We start from the raw sequence: 22,116 nt of genomic DNA, 5'->3' as shown, positions 1-22,116 counted from the left end.
ATGGCTCCATTCACATTTGTGAAGATTTTAAAATGACACTGAATCCAGTTTTATCTGCAGTCTCATTTCTTCTACCTTGTGTGGAAGGTTTGTTTGCTACTCTGAGTAAAGGACAGTGCTCAATGCATATTGAAAATGGAGATTGATTTGGTGTCTCTCAAATGAATACTGGAGGAGGCTATTTTTGTTGCAACAGGTTGCCTTTGGTATCATGTTGGTACTTGCATGTGTTTCAGAAAGCCATAGATGAAATCCTGAAGGGACTAACTGGAGCTCAGTGCTATGTGAATGGTATCTTTGCTACAGGAAAGAATCAGGGGGATCGTGTTTGAAATTTGGATGGTGTTTTGCAACATTTGGAGTACCATGAACTAAAAGCATGTCAAAACAATGTATTATATTTATTTATTCATGAGTTTTTCAAAAAATCAGTTGAATACTTTGGATGTATCAAAGATGCCATGGACTTCAGGAAATAACCAGAGAAAGAGAAGGCTGTTTTTGAAGTGCCATCTCCAGAAAAAAGTGTCACAATTATGTTCATTCATGGGACAGCTTCATTACTACAGGAAATTTCTGCCTAATCTGGTGACAATACTGGATCATTACATAAATTCTTACAAAGAAAAAATAGAGATAGACTAAAGAATGTGACTGTGCATTTAAAGAAGCAAAGAAACTGCTGACATGAGCCAAGGGTTTTATGCACTTTGATGCTTCACTAAAATTACAATTGTTTTATGATGCTTCCTCACACAGAGTCAGTTCAGTTCTTTCCCATATTTTTCCTAATGGCATGGAGAAACCAATGGAAGAAACTTTAGTACAGATTGAATCTTTGTGGTCCAGGACTCTCTGATTCAGCAACATCTGTTGTCCAACAGAACCACAGGTGTTGCTGGACTAGAGAATCCCTGCACAGAGGTTGCTGGCAGCTGGGAGCGGAGCCGGCTGGCAGGCTAGCAGGATAGGGGAACCCACGGGGCACCAGTGACCGCAGCAAGCTGAGGTGGGAAGCCAGAAGAGGTGCCAGACCCCTCAGTGAAGCAGAGCTCACAGCCAGCGGGGTAGGGGCCACAGAAGTCTATGGGGCAGACGGAGGCTGCCGAGCCCAGCCGGTGAGCCCAGGGAGGAGGGAAGGGAGATGCAGAGCTCACCATCCAATTGATTCCATATTACTAACTGTTCCTGTTATTCAGGACACTTTAGTACTAAGGTCATCATGTTATCCCAAGAGAGTGCAAAAAACAAGTTGTCCACCTGAATTTATAAATTGTTTAGTCAGTAGATGTTTCAGGTAGAATAGTCCCTTGCAGTTTAAGAATCTGTGATAGTCCACCCACATCTTTTAATTATGCAGTGTTTCACATTAGACATGTAAACAATAATGTATATGTTGTTTAGAAAGCTTTTAAAAGTAGGATGAACAAATGTGATGTCCTGTCCTTTTAAATCTTTGAGCACTCCTCCTCCCTCCCCCATCACAAAGATTTTGTTTTCCTGTTTTTTCAGATTTTTAGGCATATCCACTGTGGTACAATTTTTTAGGAGTAAAAATTGTTTCCCTTGAACTATTTTAAAACTGGTCCAAAGTATTTTTAGTCCTAGAGATGTGCATTCAATGAGTTTGAGGGATCTGTAAAAAGGGACCAGTCCTCTCTACAAACAATTTTAAACGTAGCACAAATAGTAAGTTTTTATAAAAACCCAATCTCAGATTTTTTGTTGCAGTACATTTTTATCGGTTTTAATTTAAAACCAGAATACCTATATACTGTAGTCTGAAGCTGCTTCCTTAACTGCTAATGCAAAAATATGTACAGTGTTTTTCTAGGTAAAAGTGTTTATAAAAGGATTGAAAAACAAATTAATCATTTTTCAACTTGTCCAGCCCACTAAATATAAATAAGCATGTTCTAAGGACAACATATCCTAAAACCTGTCACTATCCTATTACAGTGTAAATATTAATACATTAGTTGTGTCATAGGAAGGCACTAAGAGGTAATTGCTTTCAGAATCAAAACATTGTATTAAGTGCACTTATATAAATCTTTTATTCTATGAATAAAATGTGATTTATTAAATCTAAGCAGAAAAGGGCTAATGTGCTGGCTGCTGTTTGTGCAGGACACATTCCCAAATACTTAACTCAGGATTTCATAGTGAATAATCCTTTCCACAGAAATTTGAAACCTTTTGAAGCGTTTGCATTTCTTCAAGTAAAAGATGATTCAGTTTAGTGCAACTTCATTAATCTGTTTAAATATAATTTTTTTCAGTGGAGGAAAAACTGTGCTAGGTAACGTCAGACACTGTTCTACTAAGGTAAGGTTTTCAATTATGTTGATTTGATAAGATAATTAATGCAAATGAATAGAAGCTCTGAAGAGTGAGTGGTGCTTTTAAAATGTAGATTGTTTTACCCTAGAATGACTATGATCTCTAGATAAGTTAAGTGTCTTCAGAGAAATAAAAAAAAGTATTAAAATCACAGCAACAACATTAGTTCATTAATAGTGGTGGAACTCATTCCTTTTAATGAGTGTTATTTCAGTTTTGAATCTTTGGTCATTTTCTAATTTCATTTGCACAAGTGTAATTCCAGAGTAACTCCATGTGGTTCGGTAGAATAATACAGATTTAATCTATATACTTGGGATCAGAATCTGATCCTTTTAAAAATAATTTGGCTGCATGTTTGCTTTTGTTTTTATATAAATGCTGGTTAAAATAATAGACTGACCCCGTTTATTTGAACATGAATGCTGGTTAATACCAAAAGCCTGATTGGTAGCCAGGATAAAATCCTGGACCAAAACTCTATTTCAAGTGATCTGATTACATAACATTTCTTGCTTCACTTTGTGATTATTTTCAACTAAAAGAGTGAAATCTGCACCAAGAAAGATACAATCTTCTCAGGAGACACAAGATACCACTACTAATTCTAGAGATTTTCTAAGATCTGTGCGTTCACAGTCTCTTGTAATTTTTGCTTTCACTTAAAAAAATGAAAAAACAGGTGCCAATGAAAAACATATTCAGTATTATGCCACTGCTGTGCTAGTGTCAGAGGGAGGAATCTGAAGCAGTACCAGAGGAGCAAAAATGCTGCAGAAATATTCAAGAATAAATTAGTTTTTCTTTTAAAATCCTAATACTTTTAAGAGTTGTGTTTTACAACACAATCACAATACAGTGTCTTAACAAAACAATGACATTTTAAAACATCACTCTTTAGAGGGCAAAAAAAAGGAAACGTGGAGAAAACATATGAAAAGTCAATTACATTTTTTTCCTTTTCTGCAAGCCAGCATACCATGCAACATACTTTTGAGTATTTAACCTATATTGTTACACCTATGGTTATCAGATAGCACAAAGGGACAGCAAAAACATCTTTTCAAATTGTTTACTTTGACAGAACTGTGAATAATCAGTTTTCCTTGTTGACAGTGTGGATTTCACAGTGCAAAAGGGGAGTGAAAAACATTTTAAAATTGTGAAAATGTTAATGTACAACCACAATACCCTAGGAGGAGACTGCCTTAAAACTGTTTTTGACCCCCTTCTTTGTTTAGAATTGACTAGATTTCAAGTTGCTAGAGTCCATTTAAACTTTCTGCTTCAGGGGAATTACAGATATTTTGCTGATGTGGTATTTGATTGTAAATATGAACTGACTAAATAGGTGGGTAGAGTTGATTAACTTAGTAGCCTTTTAAGATTGTTTTAAAAAGTCTAACTTCTAGCTCAATCATCCGAGGGGCTGCTAAACAGGAATATTCCATAGTACCTTGCAGGACTGGGCTCAAATCTCTATGGTATTTGCTTTGAATTACTTGCTGGCAAATTATTGTCTTTCATTTTTAAGAAGAGGATATAAAGTCAAATTCAAAATTTAATAGGTCTTTCATTATTTGATATAACAGGGTACATCCAATGGCAGGGTTGTGGAAACAACGCCTAAGACCACAGAGGAAAATACACCAACAGATATTTCAAAACAAAAGGAACAATGTCTTGTACCATGTGATGTTCAAGCTAAAATGTTAAGAGGAGAAAAACATTACATGTGCAGTATGTATTCTTGACCTCTCGAGGTCCCTTCCAGTCCTAGTATTCTATGATTCTAAGAAAATCCACAAACTCACATATGATCTATGTACCTATAGTAAACTGTATGTACTTTAATTTTTCCCAAGCACATGGGCCAGCACCATGCCTTGCTACTCTGTTTAGGCACTTGGCTGAGGATTTACTGATGGTCATAAAAGGGCTGAGACAGTGGTTATCCTTTCTGCATATACCCAGTTGGAAGAGGACTTCTTGTGCTCTCTCCCCTTCCTTGTCAACTCTGCAAAGCCTGCAGCAATATGCCACACAATATTCTAACAGGTCTCTGTCTTTTCTGGACCATATTAACATACCTTATTTGTTTTCTCTCTGTGGGTATGTCTACACTACAGTGTTATTTTGAAATATCTTATTTCAAAATAGTTAATTCGAAATAGCTTATTTTCAAATAACACATCTACATACAAAATGCATTTCGAAATAGCATTTTGTTATTTAGAAACAGCTTGTCCACACTAAGTGGACACTGAATTGCATTGAAGGCCAGCTGGAACCTGGTCCAGCAGGGCATCAGGTCAGGAGTTTATTTGTGTGGCTGCTACCTGAGGCTATCTGAGACTTGTGCTTAAAGGGACCTCCACCCTGGGCAGCTGGTTCTCAGCTTTCCCTGCTTGCTTGTCTACCTCGATGAGGGACAGCAAAGCATTTGTGTCTCTGCGTGTTCTGATTGCCCTCACTCAGGACACCACAGCACTCTGCAGCATGGAGCCGGAGCTGCCCCTGGGCACTCTGGTGCTTCTTGTGAATGTGTTGCTGCGAGCCTGGCTGCACTTTCTGCAGGCTTCCATCCAGGAGGTCCATCGGGGGGCTGTCAGTATCCAGGAGGCCCTGCAGGAGAGCTTCTACCCTGAGGAGCACAAAGAGCCTCCCTGGTCTGCCCCACTGGGGGCATGTGCTTCATTCCTCACCCACATCGTTCCACTTACCCTCCCAGCCCCCCTTCCCAATGTCAAATAAAATAAAATACACGCACTTTCATCAACACAAACAAAACTGAGGGGGGGGGTGATGAAACTGTTGAGACTGGAGAAAGGAGGTGGGAGAGGGGAGGAAAGAGGGTGGGAGAGGGGAGGGAGAAACCTGGGAGGAGGGAGCTGGAAGGGTGAAAGCAAAGGGAAGAAGGGAGAAGGGAAGCTCAGGGCTCAGGGTTGGGGGTCTTGCCTGACCAACTTGATTTTCATGCGAACCTGCTCCTGGGTTCACATGTGGCCTTTGGTGGCCAGGCTGGGAGCTATCCTGCCATAGATGGCCACATTCCTCCATCTAGTGCGGAGATCATGGATGTTGGGGGCATCCCCCACAAACCTAAGAAAGGTCCACCCTGATCTCCACCCTGGACCAGGAATGTGCCCGCCTTCTCCATTCCCTGGCAGGCTCCTGGGAGCTGTCAGACTGCTCCTGGGTAGTGGCAGAGGGCTGGCTGCTAGTGGCTTGCTGGCTCATGTTTTGGCGCCACTGAGTCAGGGGCAGTGACTGCTGGCTCTGGGCCGGCAGGCTTGGAGCTGGCACAGGCACTGTGTCCAGAGTCAACCCCTTTAAGGGCTCTGGGGAGGGAGGAGAGGGAGAGGAGTGTTTTCGTTTGAGGCTAGAGTGGCCACCAGGGCACCATGGGAAGGCTGGAGGCCCCCTATTTTGAAATAAGTGTCTACACAGCACTTATTTTGAATTAGCTATTTTGAATTTGGCATTATTCCTCATAGAATGAGGTTTACCAAATTTGAAATAAGTGCTCCACTATTTTGAATTTATTTCAAAATAGCGGTTTGGCTGTGCAGATGCTAGTAAAGTTAATTTGAAATAACGGCTGTTATTTTGAATTAACTTTGATGTGTAGACGTACCCTGTCTTACATTGAGATCTATTGACATGTGAACAAAGCCCAGAATCACGAGTGCTATGGGGAGTGCCTATCAACATGACTGCTATGGGGATGAAGAAATTTAGATATATATCTGTCTTTTCTCATTTGCATTTTTATTTCTAAGGAATCATTTATGTTGGTATCTAATAATGCTATAAAAGGGTGAGATTCATCCTTGGGCAGAAAGCCTTGCAGACAGATCTTCTGCTGAATGGGCACAGCTCCACTGGTCAATGGGGCTATACCAATTCATGTCAGCAGAAGGCCTAGTCCAGAGCTTATGTACCATTTAGGTCTCATTTAAGCACTCTAAAATGAGACCTCTGCAGTGTTCACTTAAATTTTACAAAATAAGTATGACATTTAGACAGTTTATAATGGTTCTTCAGTTTTAATATTATAGTGAATAGCAATAACTTTTTTTTCTAGGAAATTTGCAGAACTCTCTTGTTGAATATGCAAGAAGTACAAAAAAACTGGTAAGAAATATGATGGATGATCAGCAATCTTCTTTGGATTATCTTTCTAATCAGGTACTAATTTTTATTTATAATATTAACTTCTCCTTTCATTTAGGATGCACATTAATAGTTATTATGTCACTGAGGTAAATCCAAATATTTATGGCATGTAAAACACTACTATTCTGCTTTGATAGTGTCTTACAACCACTGTACACTCACTTTGCATAGATATAAGGTCCCAGACCAAGTCCCACTGGAGTCCACTGAAAAATTTCTCATGACTTAAATGTCAGCTGTATCAAGTCCTAAATAGTTACCCAAATGTAATGCACTGGAAAATCAGATAGTCAGCATGGCCTATGGATATGCAAAGTGTGCATCACCATGCATCACAGAAATGAACTACAGAATATCAGTATGAGGGAAGGAGCAAGTCCTTATTCAAATCTTAGTGCTCCTGTCTGAGTGTATTTAAACTCTTGTTTACTTCTAAATGTATAGGTGAATGAACTTATGAACAGGGTCCTTCTTTTGAATGCAGAAGTTTTGAGAAAACATTTGGATCCACTTCCTTACAGAGCAGTTCAGTCTCATGGTAAGGGATTTTTTTGTTTAATCTTTACATTGTTTCCTTTTATCTTTATAAGTGTCCTGATAAGGAAATGAGAAAAGCCAAGTCAAGAAGGTATGGGATTTATAATAACTACTCAGAAATTATTTGTATTGCATAAGCTTTGGAAAACTTGTGAATTATTTTAACATCTTAATTTTGCAAAAGTACTTTGGAATCTTTTTATGAAAACTTATGCCAGATAGATAATATTTGTGGAAAATATCAGGTTTGCTGTTACAGAGGGCTTGATCCTGTGAGGTGCTGAGTTTCTTCAGATTGGGAGTGCAGGGTGGTTCAGCCTCTTGCAAACTCCTGCTTACTTATTCACACTGGGTGAAATTCATGCCTGTGCATCTGGTCAAATATAAGACTTGAATTGTGCTTAAGACCTCCTCGTGCTGATGCTTCCAGGGAGAGGAATTTCATTTCTAAGCAGTTCCATTGGCTTCAATGAGGCTGCTTGCTTGAGTAAGTCAATCTGGATTTGTCCCAATACTTGTAAGCAAAATATTTTTGACATATGATAATTTAAAAATCCTTTCAATCCTATAAATCTAAATTTTTGCAAGTGGGGTTCAGTAGTTGCTTTGCATAAAGGGATTTATCTTGCAGTCATTACTCAGGCAAAGCTTCCATTAAGTCACCTTTGCCTGAGTAAGATCTGCAGGATCATACCCATGGTGTGTAGTCTTTTATACAGTGATAGTTACAGTTAGAAAGATCTACTGTACCTAATATTTCGTGTGTGGAAAGTTCGTTTTTCTCCATTCTTTCCCTATTTCTGACTTTACTATATTCCAGGGAATTCTAATTATTATTTTCTAAATAAATCTCTGATAAAAGATACATTATGTTTTACTCAACAATGAAATTTAATTTGAGATCATTCATACATTTACAGCTAAGTGCTTTCCTTTTGTAGAATGTGTATTTATTATTACAATGCTTATCCTAAATTACATTGAATAATTTATTCTCTAGGACTGGATTGCACTGATATTAAAGATACCATAGGTTCTGTTTCAAAAACTCCGAGCGGTCTGTACATAATCCATCCAGAAGGATCAAATTACGCTTATGAGGTAATAAAATTATCTCAGATATTGGGCTTCACTTGAGAATACATATATGTTTAATAACTTAGAAGTATTTTCCTTGGCTATTTCTCATTGTGAATAAGAATTATATTAAGAGCCATCTAAATGGCTCTGCCATAATTACAATTTTCAAATCTTTCTCAATTCCAACAAAGAAAATAATTTCAGTTATAGGGCCATATTCTCTCCTTTCATGTACAGCGAAAACCTCCTGTAAGAAAACTTACTTTCTTAGGTCGGGGTGGGCAAAAAAGGCTTCTGGGGATCGGGTCCGGACCACCAAGCAGGTTGATCTAGCCCGCAGTGGCCCTGACACTTCCCTGCCCGTAGGCCAATTAGAGCACAAAGTTTCCTCTGCCCTGCAATGAGCGTGCGGCGCTTAGAAATGGCATGCACTCCTGGCAGCGCAGAAGGAGACTTTGCATGCCCCCCCCACCCATAAGCCCTTATTGGCCTGAGGGTGGGGGAGCATGCAAAGTTTCCTCTGCCTTGTCCCCCCCCCCCATACAAGAAACGTACGGCGCTTCTATGCGCCATGTGTTCCTGGCAGGGTGGGAGGAAACTTTGCATGGTCCCCCACCCCCAAGCCCTTATTGGCTTGGGGGCAGAAGGAGAAGTGTGCAAAGTCTCCTCCCACCGCCAGGGGCATGGGCACCTAGGGCGAACCTTAGTGGGGGGGCAAAGACTTCATGCACTCCCCCAACCCCAGACCAATCAGAGTCTATGGGTGGGGAAGCAGGGAAATATCCTGTCCCTGTCCCTTCCACTTGAGGCCCTGCCCCTTCTGGTGCACCCCAGGGCTACTTCAACAATTTCTGAACTGGCCCCGGTAAAAAATTATTGCTCATCCCTGTCTTAGGTACTTTATATGGCTCCATCAGCATAGTAGCTGAGTTCTTTATAATACTGCTTATCATTTCAACGTTCACTTAAAACTATTTAAAAAAATTAAACAGAAGGCCAGAATTTCTATTATTATCAAACATTATTACAGTTAGCACAGAAAGGAATATATCTGTTAAGTGGTATTTGGTAACATTAGCAGTCCTGTGTTTGAAAATCAGGGCTTTACTATTACTTTCACAGTAATAGTCTAAAATAAATACAAACTTTTAATGTTACAAGTACTTGTGATTTTCCTTTTACAATTTTGTTAAAAACCTTTTACCAAATTTTTCAAGTCCAACACAATACAAATTCTTCACAGCAGGACTAAGTACCATCCCTGATAGATTTGCCCCAGATTCTTAAATGGCCCCCTTAAGGATCAAACTGACAATCATGGGAATACCAGGCTAATGTTCAAACCACTGAGCTATCCTTCCCATACACAGCTATGAAATAAATAATATAACTCAACTTCTAACATGGCAATGATGCACTGTTTTACAAGTACAATATTTGACATTTTCACTTAGAAGAGATAACATCTATTATATATTTTGAAGAGTTTGTTTGTGGATCTGTTTGTGCAAAATAAAGTCACACTTTATGATTACCTACAGATACCACATTTTGCATAAACAATCCTGCCACTTAAATTAGCTAAATGCACTACTTTTTACACCTGAATATGCTGGGTGAAAGATTTAAATAATTATTATTGTTTTTCATTGGAAAAAAGGCATGTCTGTTATTATTAGAGTTCATAACAAATATTTGCTAACAAAAATTAAAATCAAGTCACCTATTCAACTGTCATCATTTTAGTGCAAAGAAAATTTTTACTGTTATAAATCACAAAATAATTCAAATTAGTTATGAAAAGGGTAATGGAAACTTTACGAGTTTCTAATTCAAATTTACCATGTATTGTAATTATTCAATAAAATGAATAATGTTTGAAGTTGAAATCCTACAAATTTAAAACTGTACTTTTACTTCCTTTTTGCAAGCACATTAATAAAATAGTCTTTTACATATATTTAATTTATTGAACATTCCTATAAGTATAATCTACACAAAGTGACTTTGCCTGGTCAATGACAGGCTTCACTTGATAGAATTAATATATATTTTTAGAGAAAATTACTCACTTCTGTCTAATTTGGTGCCCCTTAAAGTTAGGCATCCTAAGTGACTGTCTAGTTCTCCTATATGGCTGGTCCAGGCTGGAGCCTTGTCACAGTTTTGGAGTGACTGTATTTTGTCTCCCTCCTGTGGTCTTCTCTAGGAAAGCCATTAAGCTCTCAGGCCATTGCCTCTTTATGTCCTCTCTTTTCAGATTGGGGCTTTTAAGTTGTCCCTGTAGTTCATTGTGGTTTTCCCAGAAACAGGTCTGACTTGGTCTAGCCTCTGCATTGTGCTTTCTCTCCATAGGTTATGGCCAGCTCAAAGTATCCAGGAAGTTGATTTACTCAGGTCCCCAAGGATTCAGGAATCTCCAAGTTTTGTAGAGTTAGCATGGTGAGCTCTATGCCCTCCTCCTCTTGGCTCCCACAGAAGGGACATTTTCAGAGGAAAGAGGTCCTGGCTAGAATGCTGCAGTGTTCCTGCAGACTCTGGTTGCAGGAGAAGTTACATGGGACCATCAGCAGCTGTGTGCATCACAGTGCAGTCCCGAGGCTGCTGTAGTTTGTGCTGAGATCGAAGCTGGCTCCCATCCAGACTTAGGCTCTGGAAGTGGCAAAGGGGGTCAACATTACAACTCTTTTCCTTTGCTGTGTTGGATGATGCTGTGGCACAGCTAAGGCTCATAAACTTTCCTCTGCTTTCACTCAGCAGAACATGGAGACAATTTACTAAACTCACTGTAGGACTCCTTCCTTTGCTTTTATTGTTATCAATTATTAAGCAACTACATTGTACTCAGTATTTACTCTTGTTGTCATGAGTACTTACACGGACTTACATCTCTAAGGAGTTCGGCTTCATTAGTGTTAGTAACCTTGGGAACACTGAGGTAAACAGGTCACTATCTGCAACCGTCCTGTAATAATCAGACTTTCTTTTAACAAGATTAGATGATGCAGTGCTTAAAATGGGGCACATTGTTCTTCTTTAGAGTTCCAAATGTTAATAAAACCTGGGCAGCTGAAATAGCATTAGATGTGGTAGGAAATATTTGAAAAATGTCTTTAGTTCACACAGGCCTTGACAATGGGTGAGTTTACCAATATTTGAGTCAGGGTTAGTTGGGGTTCAAAAGGTTTTGAATGCCAGGAGAAAATGTAGCATATGATGTGATATTCTCTACTGGGGAATATGATCTCATATGCATTTTGCTGATGTGTCTGAAAATAAACTCTTTACTTCCTATACCTGGTGAGTCCTTCAGATAGGAGTCTGTTTTTCGCATGCATCACAAACAATACTAGAAAAGACAAAAGAAATTTCAGATAAATTATTTGAAAAAGTAACTTAAGAGGGTCAGTAAGAAGCAAAGGAGGAAAAAGCACAAAATACTGCTGAAATATTTCAAGTTTCAGAGGGGTAACCATGTTAGTCTATAACTGAAAAAACGTAATAAACAAAAAATGGTCCTGTAGCTAGATAAGTAATAGTGTAGTTGATTAACCAATTAACTAATAAGCAAAAGCTTATAGATTAATGCTGTAGATGACATGCATTCCTCCAGTCCCCACCAGTAAATTTTTTAGCAAGCTGGCCAGCAGCCTGGCTCATTCTTGGCTTGCACCAAGTTGCACGAGGAGTAATCGTAGTTTGAATTAGAGATCCTAATTCGAACTACCTACTCCGTGCCGCGTGTAGCCGCGGGCACAGTGTTTGGACTAAGGGGGATTTAAAAATGGCCGCGCCCGGGAAGATGCAAATGAAGCCCAGGATATTTAAATCTCGGGCTTCATTTGCAACATCGAATGCCTACATTAGCCTCCCTAGTTCAAACTAGGGGGCTAGTGTAGACATACCCATAGGGACTAACAAAAAATGTAGATAATATCATGAGCTTTCATGGGCACATTTTAATACACACTCACGGCAAGATATTTTCAATTCAAACTGATATAAATACCCGCAAAGTAGAATGTTTACTAGTGTGTGGGTCTGTGTCTATACACATACTTCCCACAACATATTTGATAATATATTTATTCATGTATATGTAAGGTGCAACATTATTGGTTCCAGCCTTTTATCTCAAGAGTACTTTTGCTGATACATTTTAAGGGGATGCTATTTTAGAAAATTCTGAATGTCCTGGTTTTTAAAAGTAAGAGGTTCATTAGAGAATATTCTTTAGCCATTCACATTTCTGTTTTAGGTTCTATGTGATATGGATTTTAAAGGAGGTGGGTGGACTGTGATTCAGAAAAGAACTGATGGAATAATTGACTTCCAAAGAAATTGGTCAGAATACCTAGATGGATTTGGAGATCTTTCAGGTACTAATCTTCTTGCTATATATTTTAGAAATGTGTGTCTGTCTGTCTGTTAGTCTGTTTGTTCAAGAATTCCTCCTAAATGGTAAAGGGTAAGGGTACGTCTAGACTACAGGGTTTTGTCGACAGAAGTTTTGTCGACAGATATTGTCGACAAAGCTTCTGTCGACAAAGAGCGTCTAGACTACATTCAGTTCTGTCGACAAAGCAAGCTGCTTTGTCAACAAAACCCTGTAGTCTAAACACAACCCTACATGCAATGACACCTTCTGTCGACAGAACTCTGTCGACAGAAGGCGTTATGCCTCGTAAAATGAGGTTTACCAGCGTCGACAAAACTGCTGAGTCCTGTCGACGTTATGTCGACAGAACTCAGCGGTAGTGTAGACGCAGGTATAGTTTTGTCGACAAAAGTGGACTTTTGTCGACAAAACTCTGTAGTCTAGACACATCCTAAGACCACCAAATTTGGTATGCAGCTTCCTCTTACCATACCTTAAAGCAACGCAAGGGTTTGATTGTGCCAAGACAATGGGATGTGCCCAGAATTTGATTGTTTCTCATAAAATGGAAAGGAAGGGGTCTGGGAGGAGGGACAGTTATACTGAAGAATGACCACAGAGTGGCAGCAAGGGGACAGAGATGGGGACCAGGATAGCTATAACCCCAAGGGGCCAGCAGTGGGCAGAGGTGGAGAAAGGGACAGCTATTTTCTACTATATATTTCATATAGTTTATTGGTTTGTGTGTCTGTGTAAAATGTAAATGTAAAGAAGGGCTTTGGACCCAATCAGGCTGTCCTAATGCTGGTGTCACACCTATTATGGGCTACCCTGGAGTGCGACCTGGAACTGGGGTACCACTGAGCCCTCTGTCTCACCAGCCTGGGCTCCTCACACTGTGCTGCTGTGACAAGCTGCAGATCTCTCCCAGTCCTCCACTCACACAAACCTTTACACAGGTAGGGACCCATGCAGTTGTAGTTACATGAAGAAGTCTCCTCAGCTTCTCAGTCTAGGGGGACCCTAGATCCAGGGCTGGCCTTACCAGTGTCCGCCTCAGGTGCCAGGCTGTGGGGGGTACCACTAGGACCCAGAGTGTAGAAAATTGTGTTTGCTGCTGGCGCATATGTATTCTCTCTGCTATAGATGCACAGAGATGGTGGAGTGCTGTGCTGGAGGAAGGAGGGCATAAGAGACATAACAGGCAGGCAGGAGAAAAGGTGGCATGGGGTTTGAGCTCCCTGCTTCAGGTGCCAAAATGTTGTGGTCCAGCCCTGCCCAGAGTGGTACCATTTTGTCCTGGTCAGAAACCTGACTGATATTATCCAGTCTGCCACTCTCTCAGTGTAACATGGAATACATGCAAGCCATTGTTAACTGAGCTGATATTTTTCTCCAAGCAACTGACTCAAACCACACTTAAAATATAAAATAGATATATCAATTTCAGATAGATTTTAAGTGATAGAGGTACAGCTCAAAGAAGATTACCTAGGAAACAAACAAAAAACCATGTAAATTCTCTAAGTTTGATAGGATTTGCATCAAGCAGTGTCTCGTCCTACTAGATAATACAAACTACACACCAAGCTTCCATACATAAGCAGGCTTCCTTCTTTCCTACCTCTCTCACCCCGCCCACTTCAGTCTTTATTCCTTAGGTCTTTTCAGGTGCGGTTGTAACTTTTGGGTGGCGCTAGAGTTCACTTCATAGCCCTTCTCCAGTACCTAAAACAATAAAACCCCAACTCCCATAGTAAAGTAGCTGGAGACCCAGCATTCAATCTCTAAAGCTTTTCAGAAAGGATAGCACAGGGCCAAACTCCTGACATTCAAGTCTCAAATTGAGCTAAAGAAATGAATTTAATTAAACAACTTTATAAAATTCTATGATAAAGAAACAAATAATAATCTAATTTTTACAGTATAACATGGTTATTTCATAATCCACACACATTATCTTCATAGTTAAAGAAAACAAATTCAAATCTGAACAGTTCAGTCCCCATAGAAACACAATGAGAAGAAATTGAGAGTTCCACAAAGGTTAGGTTGAGTTCATCTAAGCCTCAGAGTTTTTGATCACCAAATCTATACAGTCTGCTGTGCCTAAAACATCTTCCTTTCACTTGCTTGCAGGATTTTTCAGTTGGAATCCAGGCAGATTCTTCCTCCGCTGAAATCACTGCTAGCTAGTCAGATTACCAACCACTCAGTTAAGTGTATAGGTAAAAACAAACAAACAAAAAATCTCTGAAAAATGCTCCAAAGTTAGGGACAACAGTCTAGTCTCTGCTCCTAAGCTCAGCTTTCCCCAACTCACCTGGGGCAGATGCCCCCCTGCAAAACAGCTGCCCTGACCACTTGCTCTTATGACATCTGACCCTAGCAACATGGAACCTATTTGGGCAAACCCATAATTACCACACCCAAATCCAGAAACTTCTGGGTGTGGAGTGCTAAATCTGCCAAGCAACAATGACCCAGACACAACTCACTCCTTCCTCCCCGCAATGGGTGAGTCACCATCCATCCCGTTTTTAATGGGACATGGTTGCAAGGCAGCTTGAGATTTGATGCACTCTAACATTTAGCAATGTTACTATTAAGCTTGACACTCAGTTATATGTGGGCATGTCCATAATCCACCCCATTTTTGGTACACCTGCCATGTATACTTGCATCTATATATTTATCACTTAGGCCATGTCTACGCTACTGGCTAAATTGGCACCATTTTAATCAATGCAGTGGTATTGATTTAGTGGGTCTGGTGAAGACAAGCTAAGTTGATAGGAGAGTGCTCCCCTGTCAATATCTGTATCCCACTCATAGGCAATAACTCCATGAGTACTCTGGGGCTGGAGCACTCACAGAGAAAACTTAGTGGGTACTAAGCATACACCAGCAGCCAGCTCCCTCTCTATCCCTTTCCCCAAGCACTTTTCACCCCCTGGTGGCCCCTACTGACCAGCTCTTCCAGTGCTTCTGGAGCGCTGCAAACAGCTGCTTTGCAGTATTCAGGAAACACCAGAAGGAAGGGAGAGGATGGAGAATGAGGTACATTGTGGGAATGAGGTGTGGAAGAGACAGGGCAGGGTTGGGAGAAAGGGTAGTGTGGGGGTGGGAACTTTGGGATAGGGGCAGAGGATGGGTCCGGCAGGGGAAGTCAGAATCTATAATTCCACCTACGTAAGAGAGGGGAAGCTATGTCAATGGGAAATCATTAGATATACTTACAGTGTTCATGTAGATCAGCCCTGAATAAGGAAATGTATACAGAAGAATAGAAATCATGGATTTCCATGATGAACTAGAGAACCTTCTCCTCCTTGCTAAACCTTTTAAATAAATATGTTCCTTTGAACCAGCACGATATTCATTACTTTTGGTCCAGGAAGGGAAATAGAGTGGAAAAAATGGAAGAGATAATTTTACTTTATAAATATCTAGTATATATTTGAGAGAGTGTGTTTGTCTGTTTTTCTGTTTATTTGTTTGTCTGTTTGTTCAGGAACTCCTTCTAAACATCAGATTTGGTATACTGCTTCCTCTTATCATAACTTAGAGCAATGCAAGGGTTTGATTGGGTCAGGAAAATGGGCTGTGCCTTTAATGGGATCGCTTCTCATAAATACGCAGAACACCAAGCAGGTGAAAGGGTCTGGATAGGGGTTTACCTCCCCCCCAATCCAGGACTGCCCCAGTCCCAAGACTCCCACCCCCAGCCACCCTTTAGAGAAGGTGGGGGGGATTGAAGCCCTCCCCGAGGGTACGTCTACACTACAAAGTTAATTCGAACTAACTTAGTTCGAATTAGTTAATTCGAACTAAGCTAATTCGAACTAACGGATCTAGACTAAAAAACTAGTTCGAATTAGCGTTTTGCTAATTCGAACTAGCATGTCCACATTAAGTGGACCCTGAACCAGGCTTAAGGATGGCCGGAAGCAGTGCCGGCAGGGCATCAGATGAGGACTTAGAGCGTGGAGATGCTGTCTCAGGCTAGCCGAGGGCTGTGCTTAAAGGGTCCCGACCCCCACCCCGGACAGACAGTTCTCAGGGGTGCCCTGCTTGCAAAGCAGTCCTGGCTTGAAGTGCCCGGAGTACCCACACTGGGCACATCACAGCACTCGGCCATCAGCCCGGCTGCACTTGCCGCAGGCTGCCATCTGGGGAGAGGGGGCAATCGGGGGGCTGCAGGAGAGGTTCCACCCCAAAAGCCCGCAGAGACAGCCCAGTCCTCCCCATCAGGGGCTCGTGCCCCATTCCTCCCTCACCTCCATCCACTTACCCTTCCGTAGCCCCCCTTCCTGATGTACAACATAAAGAAAACATGTGGTCAAAAATAGAATCTCTCTTTATTGAGCAAAACTCGGGGAGACTGGGAAAAGGAGGTGGGAGAGGGGAAGAGAGAGGCTGGGAGAGGGGAGGGCAACTAAAATGATCAGGGGTTGGGAACAGGTCCCATATGAAGAGAGGCTAAAGAGACTGGGACTTTTCAGCTTAGAAAAGAGGAGACGGAGGGGGGACAGGATAGAGGTCTCTAAAAGCAGGAGTTGGGTGGAGAGGGTGCATACAGAAAAGTTCTTCATTAGTTCCCATAAAGAAGGACTAGAGGACACCAAAGGAAAGGAATGGGTAGCAGGCTTCAAACTAGTAACAGAAAGTTGTTCTTCACAAAGCAAAGAGTCAACCTGTGGAACTCCTTGCTGCAGGAGGCTGTGAAGGATAGAACTAGAACAGAGTTTAAAGGGAAGTGAGATCAAGTCATGGAGGTTGGGTCCATGGGGTGGTATTAGCCAGGGGGTAGGAGTGGTGTCCCTGCCCAAGGTTTGTGGAAGGCTGGAGAGAGATGGCACGAGACAAATGGCTTGGTCACTGTCTTCGGTCCATCCCCTCCAGGGTCCCTAGGGTTGGCCGCTGTCGGCAGACAGGCTACTGGGCTAGATGGACCTTTGGTCTGACCCAGGATGGCCATTGTAAACTCAGGGCTCAGGGTCGGGGGTCTCACTGGACCCCCTTGATTTTCATGCACACTTGCTCCTGGGTGGCCAGGCTGGCAGCTCTCTTGCCCAAGCTGGCCACTTTCCTGTGCCTAGTGCGGAGATCGTGGACGAGGTCCACGATGTCCGCACTAGCCCAGGCGGGTGCCCGCCTCTTGCGGTCCTGGGCAAGCTCCCAGGAGCCGCCAGCCTGGTCCCGGGAAGAGGGGGAGGGCTGGGGGGCATCGGGTGGGTGGCTCGATCCGTGCCAGGTGCAGGGTCTGCTGGCTGGGTGCTGGCAGGCTTGCACCTGGCACGGGCACCGTAGCCAGCCCGTGCCCCTTTAAGGGGTCCGGGGCCAGGAGGGGGGCAGACGAGTTTCTCTGGTGTTGGCCAGAGTGGCCACCAGGGAAAGCTGGGGAGGGCTAGCCTCCCACTAGTTTGAATTAAGGGTCTACACAGCCCTTAATTCGAACTAGTAAATTCGAACTAGGCTTAATCCTCGTGGAATGAGGATTACCTAGTTTGAACTAAGCGCTCCGTTAGTTCGAATTAAATTCGAGCTAACGGAGCGCTAGTGTAGTGCCTATGAAAGTTAGTTCGAACTAACGTCCGTTCCTTGTAGTGTAGACATACCCCCAGATTCATACAGGGATATTGCTGCTTGTTTCCCTTTGTCAGGGAACAAGGGGAAAGTGCACAGTTTGCTGCATTTCTCACTTTGGTTGGAGGAAGAGAGCAAACAAGCTGTGCACTTTTTGCTCTTGCTCCCTGACAGGGACAGGAAGGGGAATAGCAAGTAGCATTGGTATGACTCTCAGATGGGGCTTTGGCTCCCCTGCCCAACTTCTTATACACACACACACACACACACACACACACACACACACACACACACACACACACACACACACACAATCTCCTGCCCAGAGTCTCTCCTCACCCCCTCATACTCCCAGCCCCTTGCTATGAGCCCCCCTCTGGACCTGAATAATTCAGGGTAAATGCGCTAGTATTTATATAATTAAAAGTTTATAGTATTTTTCTTTTTCAGGAGACTTTTGGCTTGGACTGAGGAAAGTTTTTCATATAGTAAATCAGAAAACAACAAGTTTTATGCTTTATGTGGGTCTGGAATCTGAAGATGACACATATGCCTATGCATCTTATGACAGCTTTTGGCTAGAGGATGAAGCATGTTCTTTTAAAATCCATTTTGGGCGTTATTCAGGAAATGCTGGTAAGGCTCTGCTCTTAAGTATTACAAGACATTTGTCTAAAGCAATGGAGATGATGAAATATTTAGTCAGGATAATGTGAAAAATGTCCATTTCTAATTTATGTTTTTCTATAATATATTTTATTTCTGTGCAAGATGAATTTTAAAGCTTTCAAAGTGAGTGACTGTTAATGCTATGGCGATTGGTTCAACCAAGGTTTATTTTTTAGGCATAATCCACCCTTCCCACACCAAAAAGGAACCTGAGCAAATTCAGGTCAAGAGTGAGATGTGTAATATAGTAAAGGGTCTGATTCTTTAGCTGTTCTGGGCCAGATCTAAAACCTATTGAAGTCAATGAGAGTCTTTCAGATGTTAGTCACCTTGCTTAATGGACAATTGAAGGAGGGGAGATGCCATGCTGCTGAGGGTGAAAAAACTGAATAAAGCAGATCAGGCCCAGAGTGTGTAGAACTTCCATTGATGTCAAAAGTAGTGAATGAAATCACAGCTTAAGTACTTGTATCTAAGAGCACATTTATGCTTGCAGGAAGATTGGGGCTGTAGCAGTCGATCTTCTGGTATTCAATTTAGCGGGTTTAGTACGGACTCCCTAAATTGAACACTGAGGGCACCCCCTCTCATGAGGAGTAAGGGAAGTTGACAGGAGCATTTCCCCCATTGATCTCCCACTCTGAGGATGGTGCCAAAGCTCAACTGTTGCTGGAATTGTGTACCTTAAGCTTTCCTTTGGCTGTAATGTAGACCTTCCCTAAGAGGCATTAAGGCCATTCCAAAAAGGTAAAGGGATATTTCAATTTTCTATTAACAATCCTACAGCACACTTCATCTTATTTCAGTCCCTTTGTTTTCCCCTCACATTTATTAAAATGTATGAGTATTCCTTCAAAACTGTACTGACGGTTGGTCACTTCTCTTCACACTCTAGGTAGCCAGTGGTAGATTGTCCTTTGTTTTATTTAACCTGATGTTAAAGTACAGGACTGGTAGTCAAGAACTCCTGTGTTATACCATAGTTTACATCCCAACTCTCTTAGGGGCCCAGAGCCATTCACAAAGGACCACATTTTGAAAGTGACCTCATATTTTAGTTTTCAAAAGGAAACAGCTGTCACTTGGAGCTGTGGTTGCTCAGCACCTCTGAAGAATCATGCTGAAGATGTGTGGGCACTCAGAATTAGAGGCCACCACTGAAAATCTGAATCTCCTCTTTTCTCTGTTTGCCCATCACTTGTTTCTGTCTTTGAGGACAGAAAGCTCTATATTATATGCATGCTATGTGTTTATTGTTAAAAAGCTACTCTGAAGCCTTGATCTGTTCTGACTTTTTCCACATTCTCCAGCATTTGTCAGTATTCCCTTGGTTTCAGTAATAACTATTCCTTACATAGCTGAATTCCAAGTACCTTAGCTCAACTTTTGGGGCTATTCACACTGCAGGAAGTTGAAGGGGACTCTCTCTTAGACTTCCCTTACTCCTTGTGGAAGTAGGACTACCAGCATCGGCCGGAGTACTCCTCTTATTTCAAATTAGTGTGTCTTCACTAGACGCACTAATTCGAACCCTGGAAGATTGACAGCGGCAGCTTCAATCTCTGTAGTGGAGACATGCCCTTACCTGTTACTATTGTTGTGTAATGTCATAGCACATCATCCTGGATGTTTGAAGAAATGCAGCTTTCTAAAATCCAAGAATAGAAAAATGCAAATTGTACATTAAGCAGAGGGCTTTGTTTAGGTACAAAAATCACTGTCTTAACGTTTATGACAGGTTCTTCTTCTGTTTCACTCAGGGGATGCATTTCGGGGTTACAGCAAGGAAGATAACCAGTATGCAATGCCCTTCAGCACATTTGATGTTGATAATGATGGATGTAACCCAGTATGCTCTATCCAAGAGCAGCCTGTGAAGAGTTGCAGTAATTTCAGTGATAACACTGGCTGGTGGTTCAATCAGTGTGGCCTTGCAAATCTTAATGGTGTTCATCGGTTCACAGGGAAGTTTCTTGCTACAGGGATTCATTGGGATACTTGGACAGAGAATAATAAACCAGTCAGAATTAAATCAGTTTCAATGAAAATTAGAAGAACCTATAATACCTATTTCAAATAGCAGCCTATAGAATTATAGTACTTCTAGCAAGTATGCTGTTGATATATCAGCATGATCTGAAAGCTTCTCATAGTTAAATAATCCAGTGTTATGAATTATGCCATTTACATACAGTACTACTTTATTAATTGCACTTTTCAGCATTACTTAATCAATTTTATTTCCATTATGAAATTATGTCTGATGATATTATTATACTACTGCATGTCAATATAGCTCAGTTGTTTAGCACCCTCACCTTTGCATGAGAAGGTCCTAGGTGTAGTATTCATCATATGAGCACAAGGCTTTTCCTATTCATTAATCTCTCTTCAACTGCCTCTTATGAAATTCTCAGAACTGGTGGCAGCATTTTAACACACACATCTTTGCATTTCATAATCTAAAAAAATATTGAAGTGACAGTAATGCTGACTTTTGAAATTAGTTTCTCTGCATATCTAAATTGCCAAGAAACAATCAGGAAAAAAATCTATCATCAGTAAAATGTGGCAAAACACATATATGTCATTAAGATAATTTTAGAAAAACACATGATTTCCTTTATCTGGCATAAATTTTCAGAAGCCTGCAATCCTTACATAAGCAAGACTTCCACTAACTTTAATAAGAGCCCCATTATAGCAGGCTCAACATGGCGAAGAATATTTTCAGGTGTGATTTGTACTTCCATGCTCAAATTATGGCTCTGTTTTGCATTCACAGATGCATGTTTGATTTCTGTAATAATTGAGCCCTTAATATGTAAAATGGATTGAGGTTTTTTTAATGGCCTAAAATTGTGAATTCAGTAAAAAATGCATGCATGCATGATCATCAACAGAAGTTGTAGGAATTTCAAAATGTCTTTGAAACTGTAATTTTTGGAAATATGGACCTGATCTTGCATCTTTCACTCTGTATGAGTGCCTATTAAATAGTCTGGATTGTTTGTATTTTTTTCTGTCAGTAAAAATGTAGGACTATCAATAAAACATTAACGTTGTAAGTGCATTTGTTGTTTCAGAGTGTGGCATCATCATTGCACAAAGTATATGTCCCTGTTTAGCCCATTTTGCTTCAGTTTTAGTCAAGAATATAGATTGTAAGCAATGCGGTAAACCTAAGAAATTGGTGTCTATGGACCACGCTCTTCATTACTTTGCACCTTAGGTTATCATTTACATCTGTAAAAAGTGAGAGTAAAATGTGGTCGTTTCAGAATGCTCATGTTTTTCATCAGTTGAAAATATTTTGCAGGGGGAAAATCAGGCTCTGTAGG

At 41.1% G+C, this 22,116-nt stretch overlaps 1 protein-coding gene across 3 annotated transcripts in view; it reads left to right on the top strand.

Annotated features, from left to right (window-relative positions):
• ANGPTL5 (angiopoietin like 5) overlaps positions 1-21,841 on the top strand; it is a 31,354-nt gene extending 9,513 nt beyond the window's left edge. Inside the window, exons 2-9 of one of the 3 annotated variants that reach the window (XM_075919285.1) lie at positions 2,283-2,328; positions 3,936-4,083; positions 6,431-6,534; positions 6,967-7,060; positions 8,060-8,160; positions 12,398-12,518; positions 18,557-18,742; positions 20,536-21,840. In XM_075919285.1, coding sequence (XP_075775400.1) covers positions 4,053-4,083; positions 6,431-6,534; positions 6,967-7,060; positions 8,060-8,160; positions 12,398-12,518; positions 18,557-18,742; positions 20,536-20,855 — 957 coding nt within the window. In that variant the 5' untranslated portion in view covers positions 2,283-2,328; positions 3,936-4,052 and the 3' untranslated portion in view covers positions 20,856-21,840. Of the gene's footprint in view, positions 1-2,139; positions 2,329-3,935; positions 4,084-6,430; positions 6,535-6,966; positions 7,061-8,059; positions 8,161-12,397; positions 12,519-18,556; positions 18,743-20,535 lie in introns of those variants that run through there. The other 2 variants (XM_006110830.4, XM_075919286.1) reach the window with 2 other exon arrangements.
• Positions 21,842-22,116: the final 275 nt, after the last annotated feature.

Source organism: Pelodiscus sinensis, chromosome 1 (assembly GCF_049634645.1).
Source record: "Pelodiscus sinensis isolate JC-2024 chromosome 1, ASM4963464v1, whole genome shotgun sequence".
NCBI classification, from domain to species: domain Eukaryota; kingdom Metazoa; phylum Chordata; order Testudines; family Trionychidae; genus Pelodiscus; species Pelodiscus sinensis.
This window is presented reverse-complemented; position numbering and strand designations above follow the sequence as displayed.